Raw genomic sequence first — 24,138 nt, 5'->3', positions numbered from 1 at the left:
TCAGCACAGCCCCAGCCGGGGGCTGGCTGACAACACAAAAAACTGAATAGACCAACAAAATCAAGTGTGAACATTACCAGAAAAACTTAGCTTTAGATGACTGGAACAGAGCTGAAAACCAAGACCTGACAAGCCAGAAGGAATCACCAGCACCAGAATAGGGAGTTGGCTGTCTTAAATCCAGTCTGAGATTCCTGAGATCCAATCGTCATCCTCATTATCAGATGGCAGATCTCTACTGATTAAATCAGCCTCACTACCTCCTGTTACCACCAGAGGGAGCCTGGCAAGAGAACTCACAACTGGTGGACCAGAAAATGAACTCACAACAGTACCCCCCCTTGAGGAGGGGTCACCGAACCCTCATCCACGCCACCAGGCCGATCAGGATGGACCCGGTGAAAAGCACAAACCAATCTATTGGCATGAATATCAGTGGCAGAGACCCAAGAATTATCCTCCTGGCCATAACCCTTCCATTTGACCAAATACTGGAGTCTCCGTCTAACCAAATGAGAATCCAATATTTTCTCTACCTCATATTCCACATTGCCTTCAACCAACACAGGGTCAGGAGGTGCTGCCATAGGCACCACTGGCTCAACAAACCTCTTCAACAGAGATTTGTGAAATACGTTATGGATCTTGAACGTAACTGGAAGAGCCATTTGAAAAGAAACAGGATAAATAATCTCCAAAATCTTATAAGGTCCAATAAATCTTGGCTTAAATTTTGGAGATGCAACCTTCATAGGAATATTCTTAGACGACAACCAAACCATATCACCCACTTTAAACCGGGGACCAATGGTCCTATGCCGGTTGGAAAATTGCTGGGCCTTTTCCTGAGAGAGTGACAACTTATCCACCACTTGGTCCCATATCTGCTGCATTCTCTCAACCACAGTGTCCACACCTGGGCAGGACGAAGATTCCACTTGCCCTGAAGAGAATCGAGGATGAAACCCAAAATTACAGAAAAAGGGTGACATCAAAGTGGCAGAACTAGCTCTATTGTTCAGTGCGAATTCGGCCAAGGGCAAAAATGAGACCCAATCATCCTGATCAGCAGATATAAAACATCTCAAATAAGACTCCAAGGTCTGGTTTGTTCTCTCAGTCTGTCCATTGGTGTGGGGATGAAACGCGGAGGAGAAGGATAACTGAATTCCCAGATTGGAACAAAAGGCTTTCCAGAATCTGGAAACAAACTGGACTCCTCTGTCGGACACAATGTTCTCAGGAATCCCATGTAACCGAACCACCTGTTGTAAAAGCAAGGGCACCAACTCAGCGGAAGATGGCAACTTTGGGAGTGGTACAAGATGGACCATCTTCGAAAATCTATCACAAATCACCCAGATAAGTCATCCTCTGAGAGACAGGAAGATCAGAAATAAAATCCATTGAGATATGGGTCCATGGCCTCTTGGGCCCCGGCAGGGGCATCAGCAACCCACTAGAACTAGAACAGGGTTTAGACCGAGAACAAGTCCCACAGGACTGTACAAAATTCCTAACGTCACGAGATAAGGCAGGCCACCAAAAAGACAGACTCACCAAATCTCTGGTTCCAAAAATACCTGGATGACCAGCCAATGTGGAGCAATGAATTTCAGACATCACTCTTTCTCCACTGGTCAGGAACATACAATTTTCCCATAGGGCAACGCTCAGGTTTATCCTCCTGAAATAACTCCAGGGCGCGTCTCAAATCGGGCGAAATGGCAGAAAGAACTACCACCTCACCTAGGATGGTAGTAGGCTCGGTCACACTAAGGGAATCGGCAAAGAAACTCCTAGAAAGGGCGTCTGCCTTAACATTCTTAGTGCCCGGAAGAAAAGAGACCACAAAATTAAAATGCGTGAAAAACAAGGCCCATCTAGCATGTCTAGGATTCAAGTGTTTGGCCGACTCCAGATAAATCAAATTCTTGTGATCGGTGAGGACCACAACTTGATGTCTAGCTCCCTCCAACCAATGTCTCCACTCCTCAAATGCCCATTTCGTGGCCAACAATTCCCGATTCCCCACATCATAGCTGCGTTCAGATGGGGAGAACTTTCGAGAAAAGAAGGCACAGGGATTCATCTTAGAAGTCACAGGGTCTTTTTGGGACAAAACAGCTCCTGCACCAATCTCAGAAGCATCTACCTCCACCTGAAATGGAAGTGAGACATGAGGTTGCCGTAAAACTGGAGCTGAAGTAAATCTCTGCTTAAGCTCCTGAAATGCTGAGACAGCCTCAGGAGACCAATTCAGCACATCAGCGCCCTTCTTGGTCAGATCAGTCAGTAGTTTGACAATACCAGAAAAATTACCTATAAATTTACGATAGAAATTAGCAAAACCCAAAAACTTCTGGAGGGCCTTCAAAGAAGTAGGCTGAACCCAATCATAAATGGCCTGTACCTTGGCCGGGTCCATTTCAATAGTCGATAGAGACAAGATAAATCCCAAAAATGAAATCCTCTATACACCAAAGAGGCATTTCGATCCCTTAACAAACAGGGAATTCTCTCTCAAAAACCACAGCAGTCGATGCAGGCTATCTCGTTAACCAGGACATCCCTGACAGAGAGAATTGAGGATGTCTATACGGAGGTGGGGAGATTCCGTCAGGATATGCAGGCTATGAGGGGACGCATTACGGAGGTGGAGACAAGGGTGTCCAAGGTGGAAGATACCATTATACCCATGGAGGCTAAATTAGCGAAGGTGGCAGGCTCCATGAATGCTTGGAAGCAGAAGGCGGATGATTTGGAAAATAGAATGCGCCGGAATAATATCCGTATTGTTGGACTGCCTGAGCGCTCGGAAGGTCAGCATCCTGAGCAGTTTCTGGAGGATTAGCTTAAGACCTCCTTGGGGGACGAATTCTCCTCAATGTTCGCTGTTGAAAGAGCTCACAGGGTCCCCACAAGATCCCTGCTTCCGGGGGCCCCACCTCGGCCGTTCCTGGCACTCCTGCTCAATTGCAAGGACAGAGATACCATTCTACGTCTCGCACGCTTGAAAATTCCTATCAAGTTCAACAATGCCGTTGTTTCCATCTTTCCGGATTTCTCCATGGAACTGCAGAAGCAACGGGCACAATTCTTCGAGGTCAAGAAGCGACTTAGAGATAGGAACATTGTTTATTCGATGATATATCCGGCCCGGCTCCGGATTGTCCATGAAGGTTCCTCCGTATTTTTTACAGATCCGGCGGAGGCGACTGAGTGGCTACGGTCCCGTAAGGGATCCCCTACGAAAGATTCCTAATGTGGCGGCTGTTACCTTGAATCCTCTCAGTCAACGGTCTAATTGGAGCTCTCTCGGCGAGTTCCCAGATGCCAGCTATACCGGACGCTGTATACAGTGATGGTATCCCCTTGTTTATCTTTTGATGGGGGCGTAAGACTGTACGCCTATGCTATTAGGTTCCTGTTTTGCTTTTTCTTTCTCAAAAGTTTTACTTTTTATAATTGTTTAGATAGAGGCCGCAGCTGACGCCAAATTCTGCTATCTGTGTGGGTTCTCCGCACCTGGTTCAGGCATCATCATGCATTATATCCATATAGACGGGAATGGGTTCTGAGCTGATTTGTATGACCTGGAATATAAGAGGCATAAAAACCCCTCGGAAAAAAATTAAAGTGTTCTCACAAATTAGACATTACCGTCCTCACGCTGTGGCTCTGGTGGAGACACATTTGACCAGAGATACGGTTCGATGGGTACAGAAACCGTGGGTGCAATGGTTTATGCATGCTTTTCATACCAGCTACTCAAGGGGAGTTTCACTGTTAATTCATAAGGATGTTCGGTGGGAGGTTAGGGAGGCCCGGAAAGACCCCGAGGGGCGATTTGTGTTTGTGCACGCACTGATTAATTCTCAGAAATATGTCATCCTTTGTATTTATAATCCCCCTCCAGCCAATATATCAATTATTCGGAAGGCATTGAGCTTTGCTTTGAATTACCCAGACGCACATGTCATCTGTATGGGAGATTTCAATTTAGTCATGAACAGCCATTTGGATAAATTGAGACTGGGTGATGGAATACAGGGTGGGGTTTCCCCTCCGGGTACATCCCAACTGTCACAATTCATGGCGGGTAGTGGGTGGTTGGATCTATGGAGGGTGCGCCATCCAGAGATAAGGGAGCATGCTTGTCATTCCTCCACTAAGCGCTCTTTGTCTCGTATAGACTACATTTTTGGGTCTAGCGGTCTGGCGGCGTGGGTGGATGATATCAAACATGGAAGTAGGGGGATTTCGGATCATAGTCCAGTTATTCTCAAGCTTAAATTTGGGCCCTTGACTAATAGGATAACATGGAGGTTGAACCCCTTTTGGCTGAAGTTGATAGCATCCCCTGATAGAACAATAGATCAATTACATTGCTTCGTCTCATCCCATCCCGAACCCCGAAATATTAATGTATTCTGGGATGCTCTTAAAGCTTATTTACGGGGTTATTTTTCCTCTACAATTTCTCATATTAAGCGAGTGACATCGAAAGAGGATGGTGAGATGGAGCGACGTCTGAAAGACTCAGAGGCAGCCTATATATTGGATCAAACTAACAGTAACAGGGTAGAATGGCTGACCGCTCAAAGGCTATATGCTCAATACACTGACACTAAAACGAAACGTAAATTATTTTTTGCCCGCCAATCTTATTTTGAAATGGGGAATCAGGCGAGTAAATTTCTGGTATATTTAGTACGACAGCACAATGCTACTAACACAATTCTACAGATTCGTGACTCAGATGGTGCTCTGGTTTCCTCAACTAAAAAGATACTAAAATGTTTTTCTGACTATTATGGTTCATTGTACAATTCTAAGACTGATGGGGATGGCCTGGAGTGTTTCAATTATTTGTTAGATATAGAATTTCCTAAGCTAAGTCCTTCCCAACGGGCCTTTATGGATGCAGAGTTTACTCTGGAGGAGGTAGAGGATGCCATAAAAGACATGGCCTCCGGGAAGGCCCCTGGGCCTGATGGATTTCCTGTGGAGCTATATAGGAAATATCAGGATATACTGGCACCCCTTTTGTTGACAGTGTTTCGTGGGATTTGGGAGGGGGGATGCAAGCCGGAGTCCTTTTATGAGGCCAATATAATAGTTCTTAAAAAGGAGGGGAAAGACCCTTTAGACTGTGGATCTTATAGGCCTATATCACTAGTAAATGTGGATTATAAAATTTTTACAAAAATTTTAGCCGAAAGAGTAAATTCAGTCATATTAGATCTTGTACACCCTGATCAGACGGGTTTTATGCCAGGTAAGAGTAATTCCATAAATATCAGACGAGTCCAGTTGATGGTCCAATATAGCTCTTTGGTACCAGATAATGAATGGGCATTGGCATCGCTGGATGCGGCCAAGGCCTTTGACTCGCTTGAATGGCCTTTTCTCCGTGCATGCTTACAGAGGTATGGATTTGGTGAAAGATTCCAAAAATGGGTTAATGTTATATACATGAAGCCCAAGGCCCGGGTTATTGTAAATAACTCCATATCTGAATCATTTGCACTGCATAGAGGAACTCGTCAGGGGTGTCCCCTTTCCCCGGCCCTTTTTGCTCTTGCTATTGAGGCGCTGGCAATACGTATAAGATCCTCCCCTAACATTGCTGGTATAGAAATAGCATATCGGATAGATACCATAGGCCTATATGCTGATGATATGGTGATGTTTATGGACAAAACTGAAGAGACCCTGGCAAGAGTGATCACTACCATAAATAAATTCAGTAAATATTCTGGCCTATACATAAATTGGGAGAAATCTGCTTTGATGCCTCTTTCCCACACTCCAATACCACGACTTGAGACTCTCTCCTTACTGCCCATTGTAACTAGTTTTAAATATTTGGGTGTTCATATCTCTCAAAGTAGTAAATTTGATCTGCAACTCAATATACAACCATTGCTGGAGATGGTCAGGGGTAAATTCGCGATCTGGAGTAAACTTCTACTGTCTGTAGCCGGACGTATTAATTTAATTAAAATGATATTACTCCCTAAGCTTAGCTACTTTCTTCAACATAGTGCGGTGGTGGTACCCAAATCCTTTTTTGCTAATCTAAATTCCCAAACCACTTCCTTTATTTGGGGGAAAGCCAGGCCCAAACTTGAACTAACCACTCTGCAGAGGCACAAGAAGGGAGGAGAGGCAGTGTTACCCGATTTCTTTTTATATTATCTAGCTGGATAATCCAAGGCCATAAATACATGGATGCCTGGAGGTCATCTTCCGAATTCTGAGAGTCATCTACTTCATGCTGCAGGGATTGGTTGCCCACTGGGTTTTTTGGAAATGAGGAAAATAAATGTCTCGAGACTGTTACCTATGCTTCGTCTGGCACGATCGATATGGAGACAGATTAAGGGGGTGGTTAGATTTGGGGATATTATAACTGAAATGCCCCTATGGAATAATGACTACTTCCCTGTGGTACTTAAACATCCATCTGCTGAATTTTGGGCTGACCATGGAACATTGGTATCCTTTGAGCAATTACAAGTTAAACGTGGAGTCCCGAGAGCACAGTTTTTTTAGTTATCTACAGCTAAGATCAGCCTTTCAATCGCACATGAGATGTATGGATATAGATAATGCCATTTCGTCTCTACCTCTGATAGGGATTCTCAAATCACAGGGCCCTCAAGGTCTCATCTCCTCTCTATATACGTATATGCTGTCAGTGGGGACAGAAAATGCTTTAGATTCCGTTAAGAAGAAATGGGAGAGACTCATCCTAGATACACAGGGTGAGGAATGGGAAGAAATCCTGGAGTCACCAATCTGGGTGTCTCCATCTGCCAACAACAGGATGATACAACTATATATTATAAATCAATCATATTTGACTCCAATTCGACTCTTTAGGATGGGCCAATACCCGTCATCAGAATGTTTAAGATGTCATTCAATAGATACAGACTTTATTCATATGGTCTGGTGCTGTCCTGTTGTTGTGCAATACTGGAGGGGGGTGACGTCTTTATTAACATCCTTAGTACAAGCCCCTGTTCCCCTTGAACCACTGATTTGTCTGTTTGGAGTGTGGGATGAGGAGGCCTGGGGTCATTATGTGGGGATTTTTCTACGGGAAACACTGTTCATGGCACGGAAGATACTTGCATTACGGTGGATGGGGAATTCACCCCCTTCTCTTGGGTCCTGGATCTCTCTGGTAAACTCGATTATCAAAAATGAACGTACACTGTATCAAAATAGAGGGTGCCCGGGTAAATTCAAAAAGATTTGGGAGAGGTGGAACTCCTCTCACCTCACTTTGCAGGGTGGGGGTGTGGCACAGTAAACCGTTTATTATATAGAAGTCGGCTGCGGAACTGTTTACGTTTTGGTAGATGTAGGTAGGTTTAGAAGTTAGGCAGGTTTTTATTACTGGTACAATAACACAATACTACTGTGATTCAATTGATATTATATCTGCTTTATTTACACACAATTGATGCACATATTATGTATCACGTTTTCATGTTACCTGAGCATATATATACTATGTATCACGTTTAACATTTTGTACTGAATGTGTGTATTATATAACTGCTAATGGTTTAATAAAACGAATTAAAAAAAAAAAATCCGGAACACAGTCCGGACGTGTTCCACATGAGAATCCCAATCACTAGAAAAGATCAAAATATCATCCAGATAGATGATCAAAAACTTATCCACAAAGTCACGGAAAATATCATTCATAAAGGACTGGAAGACAAGGGGCATTAGTGAGCCCAAAAGGCATCACCAGGTACTCAAAATGTCCCTCCGGAGTATTATACGCCGTCTTCCATTCATCCCCGTGCTTGATGCGAATAAGATTATACGCCCCCTGAGGTCAAGCTTAGTAAACCAGCAGGCACTCTTAACTCTGGAGAATAAATCAGACATCAGAGGTAACAGGTACTGATATTTAACCGTCATCTTGTTAAGGGAACGATAATCAATACACGGTCTTAATGAACCATCTTTCTTGGCCACAAAAAAAAACCAGCACCTAAAAGTGACGAGGATGGTCTAATATGACCCTTCTCCAACGACTCCTTTATATAGGATAGCATAGCATCATGTTCGGGTACTGATAAGTTGAAAAGCCGACCCTTGGGAAATTTACACCAAGGCATCAACTCAATTGCACAATCATAACTCCTATGAGGAGGCAAAGACGCAGACTTGCTCTCACTAAATACATCAGAAAAATCGACTAGATAATCAGGAATATCATGAGACTGAGGAGAGGTGGAGAAAACAGGAGCATCCCTAAGAACATACTGACAACCCCAACTCACCACAGACCCAGATTTCCAATCCAAAACTGGATTATGAGTTTGCAACCAAGGAAAACCCAGAACAATAGTATCATGCAGCACCAAAAATTTACAATTTTCTTGGTGGTCTGGGGCAACTCGCATTGTCACTTGGGTCCAAAACTGAGGTTTATTCTCCGCCAAAGGAGTAGCATAAATACCCCTCAAAGGAATAGGCGTCCGCAGAGGCGTCATGGAAAATCCACAACGTTTAGCAAAGTCCAAATCCATCAGATTCAACGCTGCTCCTGAATCCACAAAAGCCTTCGTGGAAAACGTGGATAAGGAGCAGATCAGTGTAATTGCCAAAAGAAACTTAGGTTGTACACTGCCCACAGCAGATGTGTGTGCAAAACGTTTCTCTCGTTTAAGGCAGACAGAAATGGTATGAGAGACGTCTCCACAGAAAAAACACAGCTTATTACGCCTTCTGAACTCCTGACGTTGCGCCCTAGACAAAACCCCATCACATTGCATAGGTTCAGACGTTTGTTCAAAAGGTGACAGCGCCTCCCGTGTAGTTTTACGTTCACGTAAACGCCGATAAACTTGAATGGCTAATGACATAGACTCATCCAGACCAGAGGGAACAGGAAATCCCACCATAACATCTTTTACGGTCTCTGATAAACCCTGCCGAAAGAGAGCTGCCAATGCACTATCATTCCATGTAGTAAGGACCGCCCACTTTCGGAATTTTTGACAGTATAACTCTGCAGAATCCTGACCCTGGTTTAATGCCAACAGGGTTCTCTCAGCTTGATCAACAGCATTAGGTTCATCATACAACAACCCCAAGGCTTGAAAAAATGCATCCACATTAGTCAGAATAGGATTTTCAGGTGTCAGAGAAAAAGCCCAATCCTGGGGATCGCAGCGCAGCAAGGAGATGACAATTTTAACCTGCTGCACAGCAGGTTTCAAGGCAAGAAATAATTTACAATTAGGCCAGAGTCACACTAGAGATTAAATCGGACGAATGCAATGCGATAAAAAATCGCATTGCATTCGTCCCAATGTTATTCTATGGTGCTGCTCCCATCATGCGTTTTTTTTATCGGGTCCGTTCCTCGGACTGAGACAATCACAGCATACTGCGATTGTCACCGATTTTCGGATCGGATTCGACAATGCAAGTCTATGGATGCGATTAAAAATAGCATTGAAAACGCAACACACGTGTGACTTGCGATTAAATCGCAAGACTTCTCCAGGTCAACAGGAAAGAGCATCAGGCATTGGCATTGGATGTCAATTTGATGCTTAGATGCGAATAAAATCGGTTCATCACCGGAAAATGGGATGACAGACGGATCCCTGGACAAGAATTCTTTGTGCGATTTCGTACCGTTAAAATGGGACCGATTTTTTATTAGTTGTGTGTGACTCCAGCATTATTCTTAAAATTCAGAAATTTAGACCGATCCCCAAAAAACACATCAGGAGTAGGGATCTTAGGTTCAGCAGCATGTGACTGAGTGAGGTAGGTGGAAATTCCCTGTACTTCAGCAGCAAGTTGCTCCACACGATCAGACAATTGCTTAACCCCTTCCTGACATCAGATGTACTATCCCGTCCATGGGACCCGGGCTCCTATGCCCATGGACGGGATAGTACGTCTACCGCGATCAGCGCCGCCCACGTGGTGAGCGCCGCTGATCGCGGCCGGGTGTCAGCTGATTATCACAGCTGACACCCGGCACAATGTGTCAGGGGCGGTCACGGACCGCCCCCGACACGTTAACCCCTTGCACACAGCAATCAAACATGATCGCAGTGTACCGGGGGTTAAAGGGAAGCATCGGCAGGGAGGGGGCTCCCTCCGTGCTTCCCTGAGCCCCCCCACGGCAGCGCAATGTGCAGCGCTGCTGCGGGGGGGCTCCTTTTCTGCAGGCCCCCAAATCCAAGATGGTGACGGGGGCCTTCGGGGGCCTGCAGGAAGCTGGCTTCCTCAGTGCCTGCAAAGCGCAGGCATGAGGAAGCCTTCGGCACTGCCTGTGACAGATCGCTGATCTGTCACAGTGATCTGTGATGTGACAGATCAGCGATCTGTCACAGGACAGTGATGTCCCACCTGGGACTATTTAATAAAGTTAAAAAAAATTAAAAAAAAGTGTTAAAATAATTTAAAAAAAAATCGCCAAATAAATTAGAAAAAAAAAAAAATATTCCCCCAAATAAATCCATTTTTTGGAAATAAAAAAAAAACAATAAATGTACACATATTAGGTATCGCCGCGTCCGTAACGACCCGCCCTATAAAACTGTCCCATTAGTTAACCCCTTTAGCGAACCCCTTAAAAAATAAAAATAAAAAACGAAGCAAAAAATAATGATTTATTATCATACCGCCAAACAAAAAGTGTAATAACGCGCGATCAAAAAGACACATATAAATATCCATGGTACCGCTGAAAATGTCATCTTGTCCCACAAAAAACGAGCCACCACACAGCATCATCAGCGAAGAAATTAAAAAGTTATAGCTTGCAGAATAAAGCGATGCAAAAATAATTATTTTTTATATAAAATAGTTTTCATTGCATAAAACCGACAAAACATAAAAAAACGACCTAAATGAGGTATCGCTGTAACCGTACTGACCCGAAGAATAAAACCGCTTTATCAATTTTACCGCACGCGGAACGGTGTAAACGCACTCCCCCAAAAGAAATTCATGAAACGCTGGTTTTTGTTCATTCTGTGTCCCAAAAATCGGAATAAAAAGCGATCAAAAAATGTCATGTGCCCGAAAATGGTACCAATAAAAACGTCAACTCGTCCCGCAAAAAATAAGACCTCACATGACTCGGTGGGTCAAAATACGGAAAAATTATAGCTCTCAATATGTGGTGATGCAAAAACTATTTTTACAATAAAAAGCGTCTTTTAGCGTGTGACAGCTGCCAAACATAAAAACCGCATAAATAGTAAATCAAACCCCCGTTATCACCCCCTTAGTTAGGGAAAAATAATAAAATAAAAAAAATGTATTTATTTCCATTTTTCCATTAGGGTTAGGGCTAGGGTTAGGGCTAGGGTTAGGGTTAGGTTAGGGCTAGGGTTAGGGTTAGGGCTAGGGCTAGGGTTAGGGCTAGGGTTAGGGCTGAGATTAGGGTTCGGGTTGGAGTTAGAATTGGGGGGTTTCCACTGTTTGGGCACATCAGGGGCTCTCCAAATGCAACATGGTGTCTGATCTCAATTCCAGCCAATTCTGAGTTGAAAAAGTCAAATGGTGCTCCTTCCCTTCCAAGCTCTGCCATGCGCCCAAACAGTGTTTTACCCCCACATGTAGGGTATCAGCCTACTCAGGACAAATTGCAAAACAATTTTTGGCGTCCAATTTCTCCTGTTACCCTTAGGAAAATAAAAAATTGGGGGCAAAAATATCATTTTTGTGGAAAAAAATGATTTTTTTATTTTCACGTCCGAGCGTTATAAACTTCTGTGAAGCACTTGGGGGTTCAAAGTGCTCACCACACATCTAGATAAGTTCCGTGGGGGGTCTAGTGTCCAAAATGGGGTCACTTGTGGGGAGTTTCAATAGTTTAGGTACATCAGGGGCTCTCGAAACGCACATGACACCCGCAGACCATTCCATCAAAGTCTGCAATCCAAAACGTCACTGCTTCCCTTCCGAGCCCCGACGTGTGTCCATACAGTAGTTTTCTCCCACATATGGGGTGTCAGCGTACTCATGACAAATTGCACAACAACTTTTGGGGTCCAATTTCTCCTGTTACCCTTGGGAAAATGAAAAAATTGGGGACTAATTGATCATGTTTGTGGAAAAAATACGATTTTTTTATTTTCATGCCCGGGCATTATAAACTTCTGTGAAGCCCTTGGGGGTTCAAAGTGCTCACCACACATCTAGATAAGTTCCGTAGGGGGTCTCGTTTCCAAAATGTGGTCATTTGTGGGGGGTTTCCACTGTTTAGGTACATTAAGGGCCTAGGCAACATGACACCCGCAGAACATTTCCTCAAAGTCTGCATTCCAAAACGTCACTGCTTCCCTTCCGAGCCCCGACATGTGTCCATACAGTAGTTTTCTCCCACATATGGGGCGTCAGCGTACTCAGGACAAATTGGACAACAACTTTTGGGGTTCAATTTCTCCTGTTACCCTTGGGAAAATAAAAAAATTGGGGACTAATTGATCAAGTTTGTGGAAAAAATACGATTTTTTTATTTTCATGCCCTGGCATTATAAACTTCTCTGAAGCCCTTGGGGGATCAAAGTGCTCACCTCACATCTAGATAAGTTCCTTAGGGGGTCTAGTTTTCAAAATGGGGTCATTTGTGGGGGGTTTCCACTGTTTAGGTACATTAGGGGCTCTCCAAAGGCAACATGACACCCGCAGACCATTCCATCAATGTCTGCATTCCAAAACGTCACTACTTCCCTTCCGAGCCCCGACGTGTGCCCATACAGTAGTTTTCTCCCACATATGGGGTATCAGCATACTCAGGACAAATTGGACAACAACTTTTGGGGTCCAATTTCTCCTGTTACCCTTGGGAAAATAAAAAAATGGTGACTAAAAGATCATGTTTGTGGAAAAAATACGAATTTTTTATTTTCACGCCCGGGCGTTATAAACTTCTGTGAAGCACTGGGGGGTTCAAAGTGCTCACCACACATCTAGATAAGTTCCTTGGGGGGTCTAGTTTACAAAATGGTGTCATTTGTGGGGGGTTTCCACATGTGGGGTATCAGCGTACTCAGGACAAATTGCACAATAACTTTTAGGGTGCTGTTACCCTTGGAAAAATAAGAATTGAGGGTGAAAAGATCATTTTTGTGGAAAAAATATGATTTTTTAATTGTACAGCTTTATGTTATAAACTTCTGTGAAGCCCTTGGGGGTTCAAAGTGCTCACCACACATCTAGATAAGTTCCTTAGGGGGTCTAGTTTCCAAAATGGTGTCATTTGTGGGGGATTTCCACTGTTTTGGTACATCAGGGGTTTTCCAATCGCGACATGGTGTCTGATCTCAATTCCAGCCAAAAACGTCAAATGGCGCTGCTTCCCTTCCGAGCTCTGCCATGCGCCCAAATAGTGGTTTACCCCCACATGTGGGGTATCAGCGTACTCAGGACAAATTGCACAATAACTTTTAGGGTCCTGTTACCTTTGGGAAAATAAAAATTGGGGTGAAAAGATCATTTTTGTGGAAAAAATATGATTTTTTAATTGTACCGCTGTACGTTATAAACTTCTGTAAAGCCCTTGTGGGTTCAAAGTTCTCACCACATATCTAGATAAGTTCCTTGGGGGGTCTAGTTTCCAAAATGGGGTCGCTTGTAGGGGGTTTCCACTGTTTAGGTACATCAGGGACTCTCCAAACGTGACATGGCGTCCGATCTGAATTCCAGCCAATTTTGCATTGAAAAAGTCAAACGGCGCTCCTTCCATTCTGAGCTCTGCCATGCGCCGAAACAGTCGTTCCCCTCGACAAATCAGGTATCAGCGTACTCAGGACAAATTGCACAATAACTTTTGCAGTCCAATTTCTCCTGTTACCCTTGGTAAAATAAAAAAAATTGAACCTGAAGTATTTTTTTTGTGAAAAAAAGTTAGATGTTCATTTTTTTTAAATATTCAAAAAAATTTCTGTGATGCACCTAAAGGGTTAATAAACTTCTTGAATGTGGTTTTGAGCACCTTAAGGGGTGCAGTTTTTAGAATGGTGTCACTTTTGGGTATTTTCTATCATATAGACCCCTCAAAGTGGCTTCAAATGTGATGTGGTCCTAAAAATAAAATGGTGTTGCAAAAATGAGAAATCGCTGGTCAACTTTTAACCCTTATAACTTCCTAACAAAAAAAAATTTTGGTTCCAAAATTGGAAAATTGCGAAATTTTCAAAATTTTTGCCAAATTTCCATTTTTCTCACAAATAAATGCAAGTTATTTGAATGAAATTTTACCACTAACATGAAGTACAATATGTCACGAGAAAACAATGTCAGAATCACCGGGATCCATGGAAGCGTTCCAGAGTTATGACCTCATAAAGGTACAGTGGTCAGAATTGTAAAAATTGGCCCGGTCATGAACGTGCAAACCACCCTTGGGGGTGAAGGGGTTAATCTCCATTAGGAAAAAAAAAATCCTCCTACGGCCCCAGAGAAAAAGAGGAAAAAATATATAAAAAAAAATTCTGACACTTTTTTTAACAACTTTTTCCTGCTTTTGAGTACCCTAGAATCTGCGGTATGGCTGGTGATTCTGTTATGAATGGGTCACCGAGGAGAGAAAAAAAAAAAACAAGTTAAGTCACAGAAAACCAGAGAGGTTGGTAACTATGCAGATTGCAGATCCCTGATCCTACCGCACAACTAGCAGCAGCCGTGGAGCGTACCTACGATGATCCTAGACGCTTCGTCACAGCCGGAGAACTACATAAGCCTGAAGCAAGAAAAGGGGAAAACTAACTGCCCTGGAGCAGACCCCAAAGGAAAGACAGCCCCCACACATGTATTGACGGTGAAACAAGATGAAAGCACAAACACAGGCAGGAAAATAGGCTGAGCAAACGATGGGGCCCAAACTAACTAGAAAGGATAGGAAAGGAAAGACACTGTCTGCAATCTGCAAAAAACCCTACAAAAATAATGTCCAACACTTCTGATAGCAAAATTAACCCTGAAGTCACTAGACCTCCCACTATATCAGCACTCTGAAATATTCTGAGACAGAGCAAAAAGAGGCCAATCTAATAAGGGACAAAAAGCAAATTGGCAAATACAGGTAAATAAGAGTGGAAATTCAGAACAGCCCCAGCCGGGGCTGGCTGACCACACAAAAAACTGAATAGACCAACAAAATCAAGTGTGAACATTAGCAGAAAAACTTAGCTTTAGATGACTGGGACAGAGCTGAAAACCAAGACCTGACAAGCCAGAAGGAATCACCAGCACCAGGATAGGGAGTCGGCTGTCTTAAATCCAGTCTGAGATTCCTGATGTCCAATCTTCATCCTCATTATCAGGTGGCAGATCTCTACTGATTAAATCAGCCTCACTACCACCTGTTACCACCAGAGGGAGCCTGGCAGGAGAACTCACATCTGATGGACCAGAAAATGAACTCACAACAAGAAACCATACTTTATATATATATATATATATATATATATATATATACATACACAGTGTATGTGTATATATATATATATATATATATATATATACTGTATATGGCAAGTTACAATAACAGGGTCGATACAGTATATTATGACACAGCAATGCGATTAAATACAATATCTGTGCAACATACACTGTTCTTGTTATTTAGCAGTTAAATGACTGTTAATGTCTTTATGTCTCAACTTCACGGGCACTTCTCAGTACTAGGCTCGCCACCACCGTATACTCTATAAACACGTCTGATCGTTACACTGTCCCTAGAGGGGGTCAACCGTATTTCCCGCTAGGCCACGAGTCACTGGATATTCAGTGTGTTCCTCACACAGCCGTCTCTGTTCCCTGAAGCACGGCCCACCTTTCACTCTGTACCATACATCTACGTTGTAAGTAATGTCCCACACAGCCAGATCATCTCCCGAGCCTGGTTCGGATCTGGTCTCTGTCTTCTACTGGCACTGCTTATGGATCTTCTACTGGTGTTGAGTACAAATCTTCTACTGGCACTGCTTATGAATCTGTTACTGGTGCTGCTTACAGATCTTCCTCACAGCTTAGGCCTTCTCCGGGGTCTGATCGCTCTTGGACCCTTCTGTGGCAATCGTGGCAGTAAGCCCACCTAGCAGCTACTTGCCCTGTCCTGGTACAGGTTCTGGTGCCAACTGCCTCTTCTCGGACAGGCCTTTAATTAGTAACTGCGACAGAGGTGTCGCCTGACCTGGTGTAGTCTTTAAACTCTTCCTGTCGATAAATAGGTTCCCACCATTAGGTTCCTACTATTGTAATTCTTCCTTTACTTTCACTTTCCTCTTTGACCAGCAGAGGCAGTGTTCACTTGCAGCTACTCAGCAAGAGGCATCAACCATGCTCATCCTCTCTCTGGTCCACTTTTTTAAAAAGTTATATACATTAATTTAGTTCTAGCTTGTGTCATGTTCCCGTTGTCTACCCAGATCCTTGGCCTTATGATGGTGAGGAAGATGCTTGACTGGGTGTTCAGCCAACATGATCTTGCCTGGTTGGATGACATATTACCAGAAAAGGAAAATAAAAAGGAAGATGACAAGAGCAAAAAGAAGAAAGAGAAAGATGAAGTGGATAGTGATGAGGTAAGAAAGCTGTGGTAGCGCTAGTCATGTACCCTCTGACATGGCAACAGAATGAGATATCTATCCACAGGACCAATCAAATTTGGAGGGATTAGCTGATCATCTATGGTCTACCACATATCAGATGACTGGTCTTTGACAATATTTGATGTACAGTATGTGACTACTTTAAGCTTTTTTCTTGCATATAATCCAATTATTTTGCACATATCTTCTAAAATGTTTTCAATTGATAATAAAATACTAAGTCTTGAACAGAAGCCTGCTTTAATGAAATGGAACAAATTTATTAAATGGCAGAAACTTCTTAATACACATTGAGCATCTTGGGCTTTCCTTGTACAAGAAGATAAAGTCTCCAACATCTAGAGGTGTCACATTAGAAACATCTATTAATTATGGTCCCAATTCATCAAGCATTTTTTGCTAGTTTTCTGGTGCAAACCTTCGAACTTTTCAAAATTTTTGTATACACCCCATAACTGCCCAAAAATATTTCAACTTTTGCCATTTTTACGTCAGTCACGTCCTGTTACGTTAATTTTTTTGTAAAGTATATTGAACTTGGCTGACATGGGACTCGGAGGAGTGTAGTCGACAAATTTATTATAACTTACGCCAAAAAAGTAGTATAACTGATGACAGTTATGTACGCCAGCGTCTGACTTGGGTACATTTTTTGCAGTGGCACAGGGCAGCTGAGAGATGCACCAAAGTCATCAAGGGTCGCACTACTGTTGATCAATTTGGCGCATCTTACTCCAGCGCATCCTTCATCAAGACTGGTGAGCAACATGCTCTTAATGAATCGGGGCCTATATATTTAAAGGGAATCTGTCACTAGCAAAAACGCCATTAACCTGCAGATATGGGGTTAATCTGCAGGTTAACATCTTTATTAACCTGACTGGCGCCTGCATGTAGCCAAATGCTGCGGGGAGAAAATGAACTTTATTCCCCAGGGACCATTCGATATCAGTCACAAGGGCAGCGCCGGCGCAGATTCAGTCACCGCTGAGTATACAGAGCTCCGGCTCTAAACGCACCCCTGGTCCTGACTGACAGCCGGCCATAATGCAGGACCAGGGGGGCAATTACAGCCAGCGCTCTGTATACTCAGCGGTGACTGAATCGGCGCGGCCCCTGTGACTAATACCGAATGCTCAAAGAGGGAATAACGTTTATTTTCTCTCCACAATGTTTGGCTAAGTGCTAGTGCTGGGATGGTTAATAACGCTATGAACCTGGAGATTAACCCCATGTCTGCAAGTTAATAGTGTTTTTGCTTTTGACAGGTTCCCTTTAATAGAGCATGAGAAAATTGTGTTTCTTTTTCTATTACTGCAAATTGCCACCAGTTGGCGATTTTGTAAAGAAACAGATTTACTTGAGCTAATCACAATTCAAGGATCACATTAAAGGATCTACCGTAATCTAATTCATTTTACAAATGGTGGAGTATGAAGTAGGCTTTAATCCAAACCTCGGCACTGAAAGTGAAACGTCCCATTACTTTGCAAATATACTTTCCCAAAGACTTACAAGTTAGAAAACGCATCTGAAACTGTATAAATGTCCATATATACACAATAAACACATGTGCATATACATTGGATATACAGTACTCAGCATAAAAGAGTACACCTCCTTTGAAAATCAAGATTTTCATCAAAATCTCACAGAGCACAAGAACAATTTCCAAATTTTTGTATGAGTATCATAGGACATGTTAACCCATAACATGAAAGTATAATTAATGATCTAACTTTCCTTGCAAAATATTCACTTTTACACAAATAATACATGCAAAAATGAGTACTCTCCACATAGAAAACTTTATCTAGTATTTTGTGACTTCCATGATTTGTAAGGACAGCACCAAATCTTTTGGGCATGGAATGAACGACATGTTACAACTTCTCTTGGTCTGAAGGCGAAAGTAAATTTTATCTAAATCCCTATCTATTTGATGCCACAATGTAAGTATTTTCCAATCTACTTGCTTTAAAAATTCCCTACCATTCCCTAACTACACTATCTACTGTAGCTGTCTATTATCTTTTTACTTCCTGTCTAATGACAATTCATTTGAGAGCCCCCATTGCATCCTGGGATACTCAAATGAAGTGTCATCAGAGCAGGGGGTAGCCGCTGCGGCCATTGCCACAGCCTTTGCCCCCTCCCAGAAAGGAAGCATCATCAGTGACACTCGTTTCTGGAGCAGGTCTGGTCACTGCACTATTCATCGTGCGATGTGCACAGTGACAGTCTTCGCTCTGTTGTCGGCTCAGATCTGTAATGAGCCGCCAACACAGCGGTGCTACAATATCCAGCATGCAGGAGATCAATGCCTCCCCCGCAGATCACGTCACTGCCGGTCTCTGCTGGGCATTGTAACACCACTCTGTTGCCGGCTCATTACTGAAGATCTGAGCCGACAACAGAGTGGAGGCTGTCACTGTGCACAGCGCAGGGATAGAGCACAGACCAGCCCCAAAAAGAGTGTCACTGATGACACTTCATTTCTCAGAGGGGGCACAAGCTGTGGCAGTGACCGCACTCTCTGCCCCTGCTCTGATGACCCTTCGTTTCAGTATCCCGGGATGCACTGTGTGTTCTGACATGGATCGTCATCAGACATGAAGTTAAAAAAAATAGACAAAGATAGTTTCGTTAAAGAGCAGTAGGGAATTTTGAAAGCAAGTATATTAGAAAATATCTATTTGATGTCATAAACTAAGCTAAGAATTTAGATAAAATTTTCTTTTGCCTTCAGACCATCCTTTTAAAAATTATGGAGGTCATATAAAATACTAGATGTAGTAGTTTGTGATGTGGGGTGTTTTCATTTTTGGATCAACAAAGTAGAGTAAAGCTGAAGATTTTGCAATGAAAGTTATATTATTAACTTTACTTTCATGTTCTGGATTAACAAATTGTTCTATGAAACCCTGTCTTGTCACAATCTTGGATATTGTTCTTGTGTTCAGTGAGATATTGATTAAAATCTAATTTATGCTGAGCACCAATATATATACGGTATTTTTTGGATTATAAGATGCACTTTTTTCCCCAAAATTTGAGGGGAAAATTGTGGTGTCTTATAATGCGTATGTACCTTACCAGTACCGTTGCTGCTGGCTGGGATGAGGGGGTGTCTGGCGGTGCTGAGGGTGCCCTGTGGTGCTACAGGGTGTCCGGCGCTGCGGGGGTGTCCGGCGGTGCTGCCTGGTGCTGCTGCAGGGGGCTCTGCTGACATTTTGTGAAAGACCAGAGCCCCCCGCAGTTCCATGGTTCCTCCTGTGCGATGGACTCTGGGAAAATGGCCATAGGGCAGCACATGCACAGATGGAGATCTCGGGACCAAGATCTGGGGAGATGAGATTTCAGTGTTGAGAGCTCCATCTGAGCATGTGGCAGCCATTTTCCCGGTGTCCACTGCACAGGAGAAAACCATGGAACTGCAGGGGGCTCTGCACCGGAGACACCCACAGCAGCATCGGACAGCACCGCCGGACACCCCTGCAGCACCGGACACCCACAGCGGCGCGCAGCACATCGGAACACACCCTCATCCCAGCCTGCAGCATCACCCCACTCCTGACTTCTCCAGCAACGACCCTGGGACCCCGCTTCGCCGCAGCCACCACCCTCGGTAAGCAAAAAGACGCATGGATTATAAGAAGCTCCACCATTTTATTTTTTTTAAAAATCCTATTTTTCTCCTCAAAATTGGGGGTGCATCTTATAATCTGGAGCGTCTTATAATCCGAAAAATACGGTATACATTTCAAACCAAGTGGCATACAATTATTACATTTTCCTTGATTATATATTTATATTTATATACTACTCAGGTCTCTTACCTGAGAAGTCTCGAAAGCTTGCAATGTGTTACCATCTTTTCAGTTAGCCATTAAAAGACATATTCGAGTTAGGAAACAGTACACTAACTTGAAATGTCTTTTTTAAATAGGAAAGAACTGGCCATCTGGGGGCGCTGCATTCAGATTCCTCTGCAAATGGATCTGATATGGATCGCAGGTGGGTATATAATACCTAGTAGTGTTATTTACTCTATAATCTGACATTTTCAAGTATGTTTTCACTGCAATGGTGCCGCGTATGAGAATAAAACGTAAATGCTTGTAATAATGGAGTCAGGCAGCGTGAATCATCCGACCGAAGCATAATTGTTATATACTCAGATGTCACCAGCACAGTCTCACGCCTCACTTACACTTTACCACTTTACCGACCCTTGGCTTTGGTCTCCTTCATAGTTCCCATATGTAGGGCTTGCCTCTACAATTCCTGCCCCTTTCTGTGCTTCTGTCACTGACCCTGAGTGTTGGCTCCTGTGTTATCACTGCTCTGTTCTTCTGTTACCACAACCGAATTGTCAAGGATTCGGTCTAAAAGGGCTCCATCTCCCAAACTTTCTTCCCTTGGACCTGCCACCAGTTCTATAGTGATCAGTTCTTTGAACTTATTTTATTCCCGCTGCTCCCCTGAGTATCACAATATGGTTCCAGAGATATCAACCTTTTTATTTAGTGCTAATTTTTTGTCAAAAAGAGGTCATGGTGTGAGAAAATGGGTGTCAATGCAAAAAAAATGTAGTTCTCCCGTAAGAGAATTAGTTGGCAAATAATAGAATGGTAGAGTTGGAAGGGATTTCCTGGGTCATCGTGTCCAACCCCCTGTTCAATGCAGGATTCACTAAACCATCTCAGACAGATCTGTCCGGCCTCTGTTTGAAGACTTCCATTGCCACCTCTCGTGGCAGCCTATTTCACTAATTGATTTCCATCGCTGTCAAAAAGTTTTTTCTAATATCTAATCTGTGCCAGAATATAACATACTTTAAAGGGAATCTTTCAGCTGGTTTTGGCTATGTAATTTGAAGACAACATGAGGTAGGGGTTAAAACACAGATTTCAGCAATGCCTCTCTTATTAAGCTCAGTGGTTTTGTTTACTTGCAATTATTGTATTAGCACAAGGACACAGCAGCACTGCATGCTAGTTCAACATGGCCCCCTCCTGTGATAAGTGTAACAAGGGCAACCAGGGGAGGGTAGTTAGAGCCAGGTTCTTAAAGGCACAGTACATGAATAGAGAGTCCACTGAGCCAACTGTCAGCGAGAACTCCCCTGGTCCTTTGCACATAGACAGTTGGAACCAACACAACCTTCCTCACGACGTACCTTGTTCTCACTCCAGCCGCAGTAGTCCGAGCAAAACAGAGGCAGAAGAGGCAACTGTTGTCCAACGGGGTAAACAACTTGTTTAATGTAACAGGATATAACGAATAAAGTGACAAAAATACATCACTGGAATCCTGATCTATCCCTGATGCTGGCTACATCTGTACCCACAACGGCTGCAGAAACCGGAGATCACAAAAATCCACATGCTGGAATCTGGGCACCTGAGACCTCTTCAGCATGGGGCCTTTAGTCCTTATTTTGTAGTCCTTCACAATCCAGGGCAACAGTTCTCTCCTGTCCTGAGGCCTGGCAGTGCCCTGGGTCATATACGTCTGCCCTGTTCAACGATCCGGGCAGTTCTGAGGAAGCTGTAGATTCCTTTCCACCTTGTGGCTATAAGCACAGCCCACAACTGTTAACCCTTGCTGTCCCTGACCTAGCAATAGTGCATAACAACATGGCTGTTTACAGCAGATAAAGAATACATTACAATCAAGGCAATTAAAACATAAGAGGCACGAGGGTGACACGGAAGGAGGAGAGGGTGCAACTAAGGGGACCGGCCACCTCCTTGCATAAGCACCTCACTGTCTGGACTTTGTACATACAGAGCCTGGTGTGGGCGGGGTTAGCTTCCTCAGCTCTACTTTATGCTAAATCTAAAAACTCTGTGTCAGAATGGCTGCATCCAGTAAACTAATTGATAAAGAGGTAGGGGAGAGGGAAAGGTTGGAGCTGTTCACGCTGGTATTATAGATGGATCTGTTGCTGTAATTAGAAACCAGTGGGTGCTGTACCTGCTGGTCATTGCAGCTGACAGAGAAAAAAAACAAGGGTAGTTTCCGGCACAACCATCTGGATAAAAACTAAGTTTATTGAACAGAGTTAAAAGTCCATAAAGGTTAAAAACCTCAGCACCTAAACTAATTTATACATCATTGTAATCAGGGTCCCTTTGCCTACATTATGCTGTTCAGAGATGAAGTAGCTAAAACCTGCTGACAGATTCCCTTTAATGTACATTAGTACAAATAAAATCTGAGCATTGTCTCAGCAATTTTCTGTTCCTTATAGAAGTATCGTCAAGTTTGGAAGTCATCCCCTATCAATGGGATAAAAGATTACTTCCCAAACATTGGGACCACCACTGATCCGGAGACCCATGAGAATAGAGCAGTGATCATGGGCACAGCACACTGTTCTCAGGATTGCAGAAGGTTCCAGCGGTCGGACTCCAAGCAACCTGGAAGTTATCCACTATCCTGTAGATAGGACATGCAACAAACAGGATACATACTAGTCTATAACTTTTTTCACCCTACTTACAAGTGTTCCTTAAAGATATCCACAACCTCTAATCTTTCCAATGGTCTTCCTTACTATAGCATTACCCTGCATCTGAAGATCTCCTGCCCTTCATCTCCAGCCATCACCTATCCTAGAAATGTCGCCAGTGCTGTTCCCCAAGTGAAGATCGAGATGGATTCTGAGGATGATGACTCCGACCTAGAGAAGAATCCTAGAGATCGAGGCAGTGAAACCACCTTATAGCAGTCATAAGACTCATAACAGATCCTGTCTGGACTACCAAGTCGCCTACATCCTGGAACTGTGTTGAGATGTGACACCAGGCCATCTGGGTCTCCTTCCAGACTCTGTGTATAAAGGACTATTGTGATTTATATTTTTTTCCTATAAGGTCAAAAGCAAAGGAATCCACTAGCTGCAGCCACTGACTGTGGACCTCAAATGACCAGTGGCAATCAGAACTGGTCTTTCTGTAACTGCAATATAGTAGAAACTGAAAGAAAAGGGCGCAATAGGGTCTTACCCGAGAAAAATAAAGATATAAGACAATGATTTATACTCACCCTCTGCAGGAGAGTATCAGGCATAAAGGAACAAAGGTCAGCTTGCTGCACATCCAAATGACCACGCCGTGGCCATAAATCTTCAGATTCTAGCAGGGAATTTTTATGGATTAAACGTGCGCTACCAGACCATCACTCCTCACAAGTTGTGTGGTTAATACATTTATTTCCCTACGCGTTTCAAAGTTAAAAACTTCTTCCTCAGGGGATGATATCACATATCATCCCCTGAGGAAGAAGTTTTTAACTTTGAAACGCGTAGGGAAATAAATGTATTAACCACACAACTTGTGAGGAGTGATGGTCTGGTAGTGCACGTTTAATCCATAAAAATTCCCTGCTTGAATCTGTAACTGCAATATAGGCACCTGCCTAGGACAGTACTGATCGTGAGTCTCATAGAAATTCTGTTACGTTGACTTATTTATTTCTGTCTTCTTATTCCTTTATTGCA

At 43.3% G+C, this 24,138-nt stretch overlaps 1 protein-coding gene across 1 annotated transcript in view; it reads left to right on the top strand.

Annotated features, from left to right (window-relative positions):
• The window catches only part of SLC4A5 (solute carrier family 4 member 5), a 185,087-nt gene extending 161,280 nt beyond the window's left edge, over positions 1 to 23,807 (top strand). The window contains exons 22-24 of the mRNA XM_073569061.1: positions 16,446 to 16,601; positions 20,578 to 20,645; positions 23,199 to 23,807. Of these exons, the coding sequence (XP_073425162.1) occupies positions 16,446 to 16,601; positions 20,578 to 20,645; positions 23,199 to 23,364 (390 nt within the window). The 3' untranslated portion in view covers positions 23,365 to 23,807. The remainder of the gene's footprint in view (positions 1 to 16,445; positions 16,602 to 20,577; positions 20,646 to 23,198) is intronic.
• Positions 23,808 to 24,138: the final 331 nt, after the last annotated feature.

This window comes from Dendrobates tinctorius, unplaced genomic scaffold (assembly GCF_039654945.1).
Source record: "Dendrobates tinctorius isolate UK_male_01 unplaced genomic scaffold, ASM3965494v1 ptg000022l, whole genome shotgun sequence".
NCBI classification, from domain to species: domain Eukaryota; kingdom Metazoa; phylum Chordata; class Amphibia; order Anura; family Dendrobatidae; genus Dendrobates; species Dendrobates tinctorius.
The sequence above is the reverse complement of the archived record's forward strand: the minus strand, read 5'-3'. Positions and strand labels throughout refer to the sequence as shown.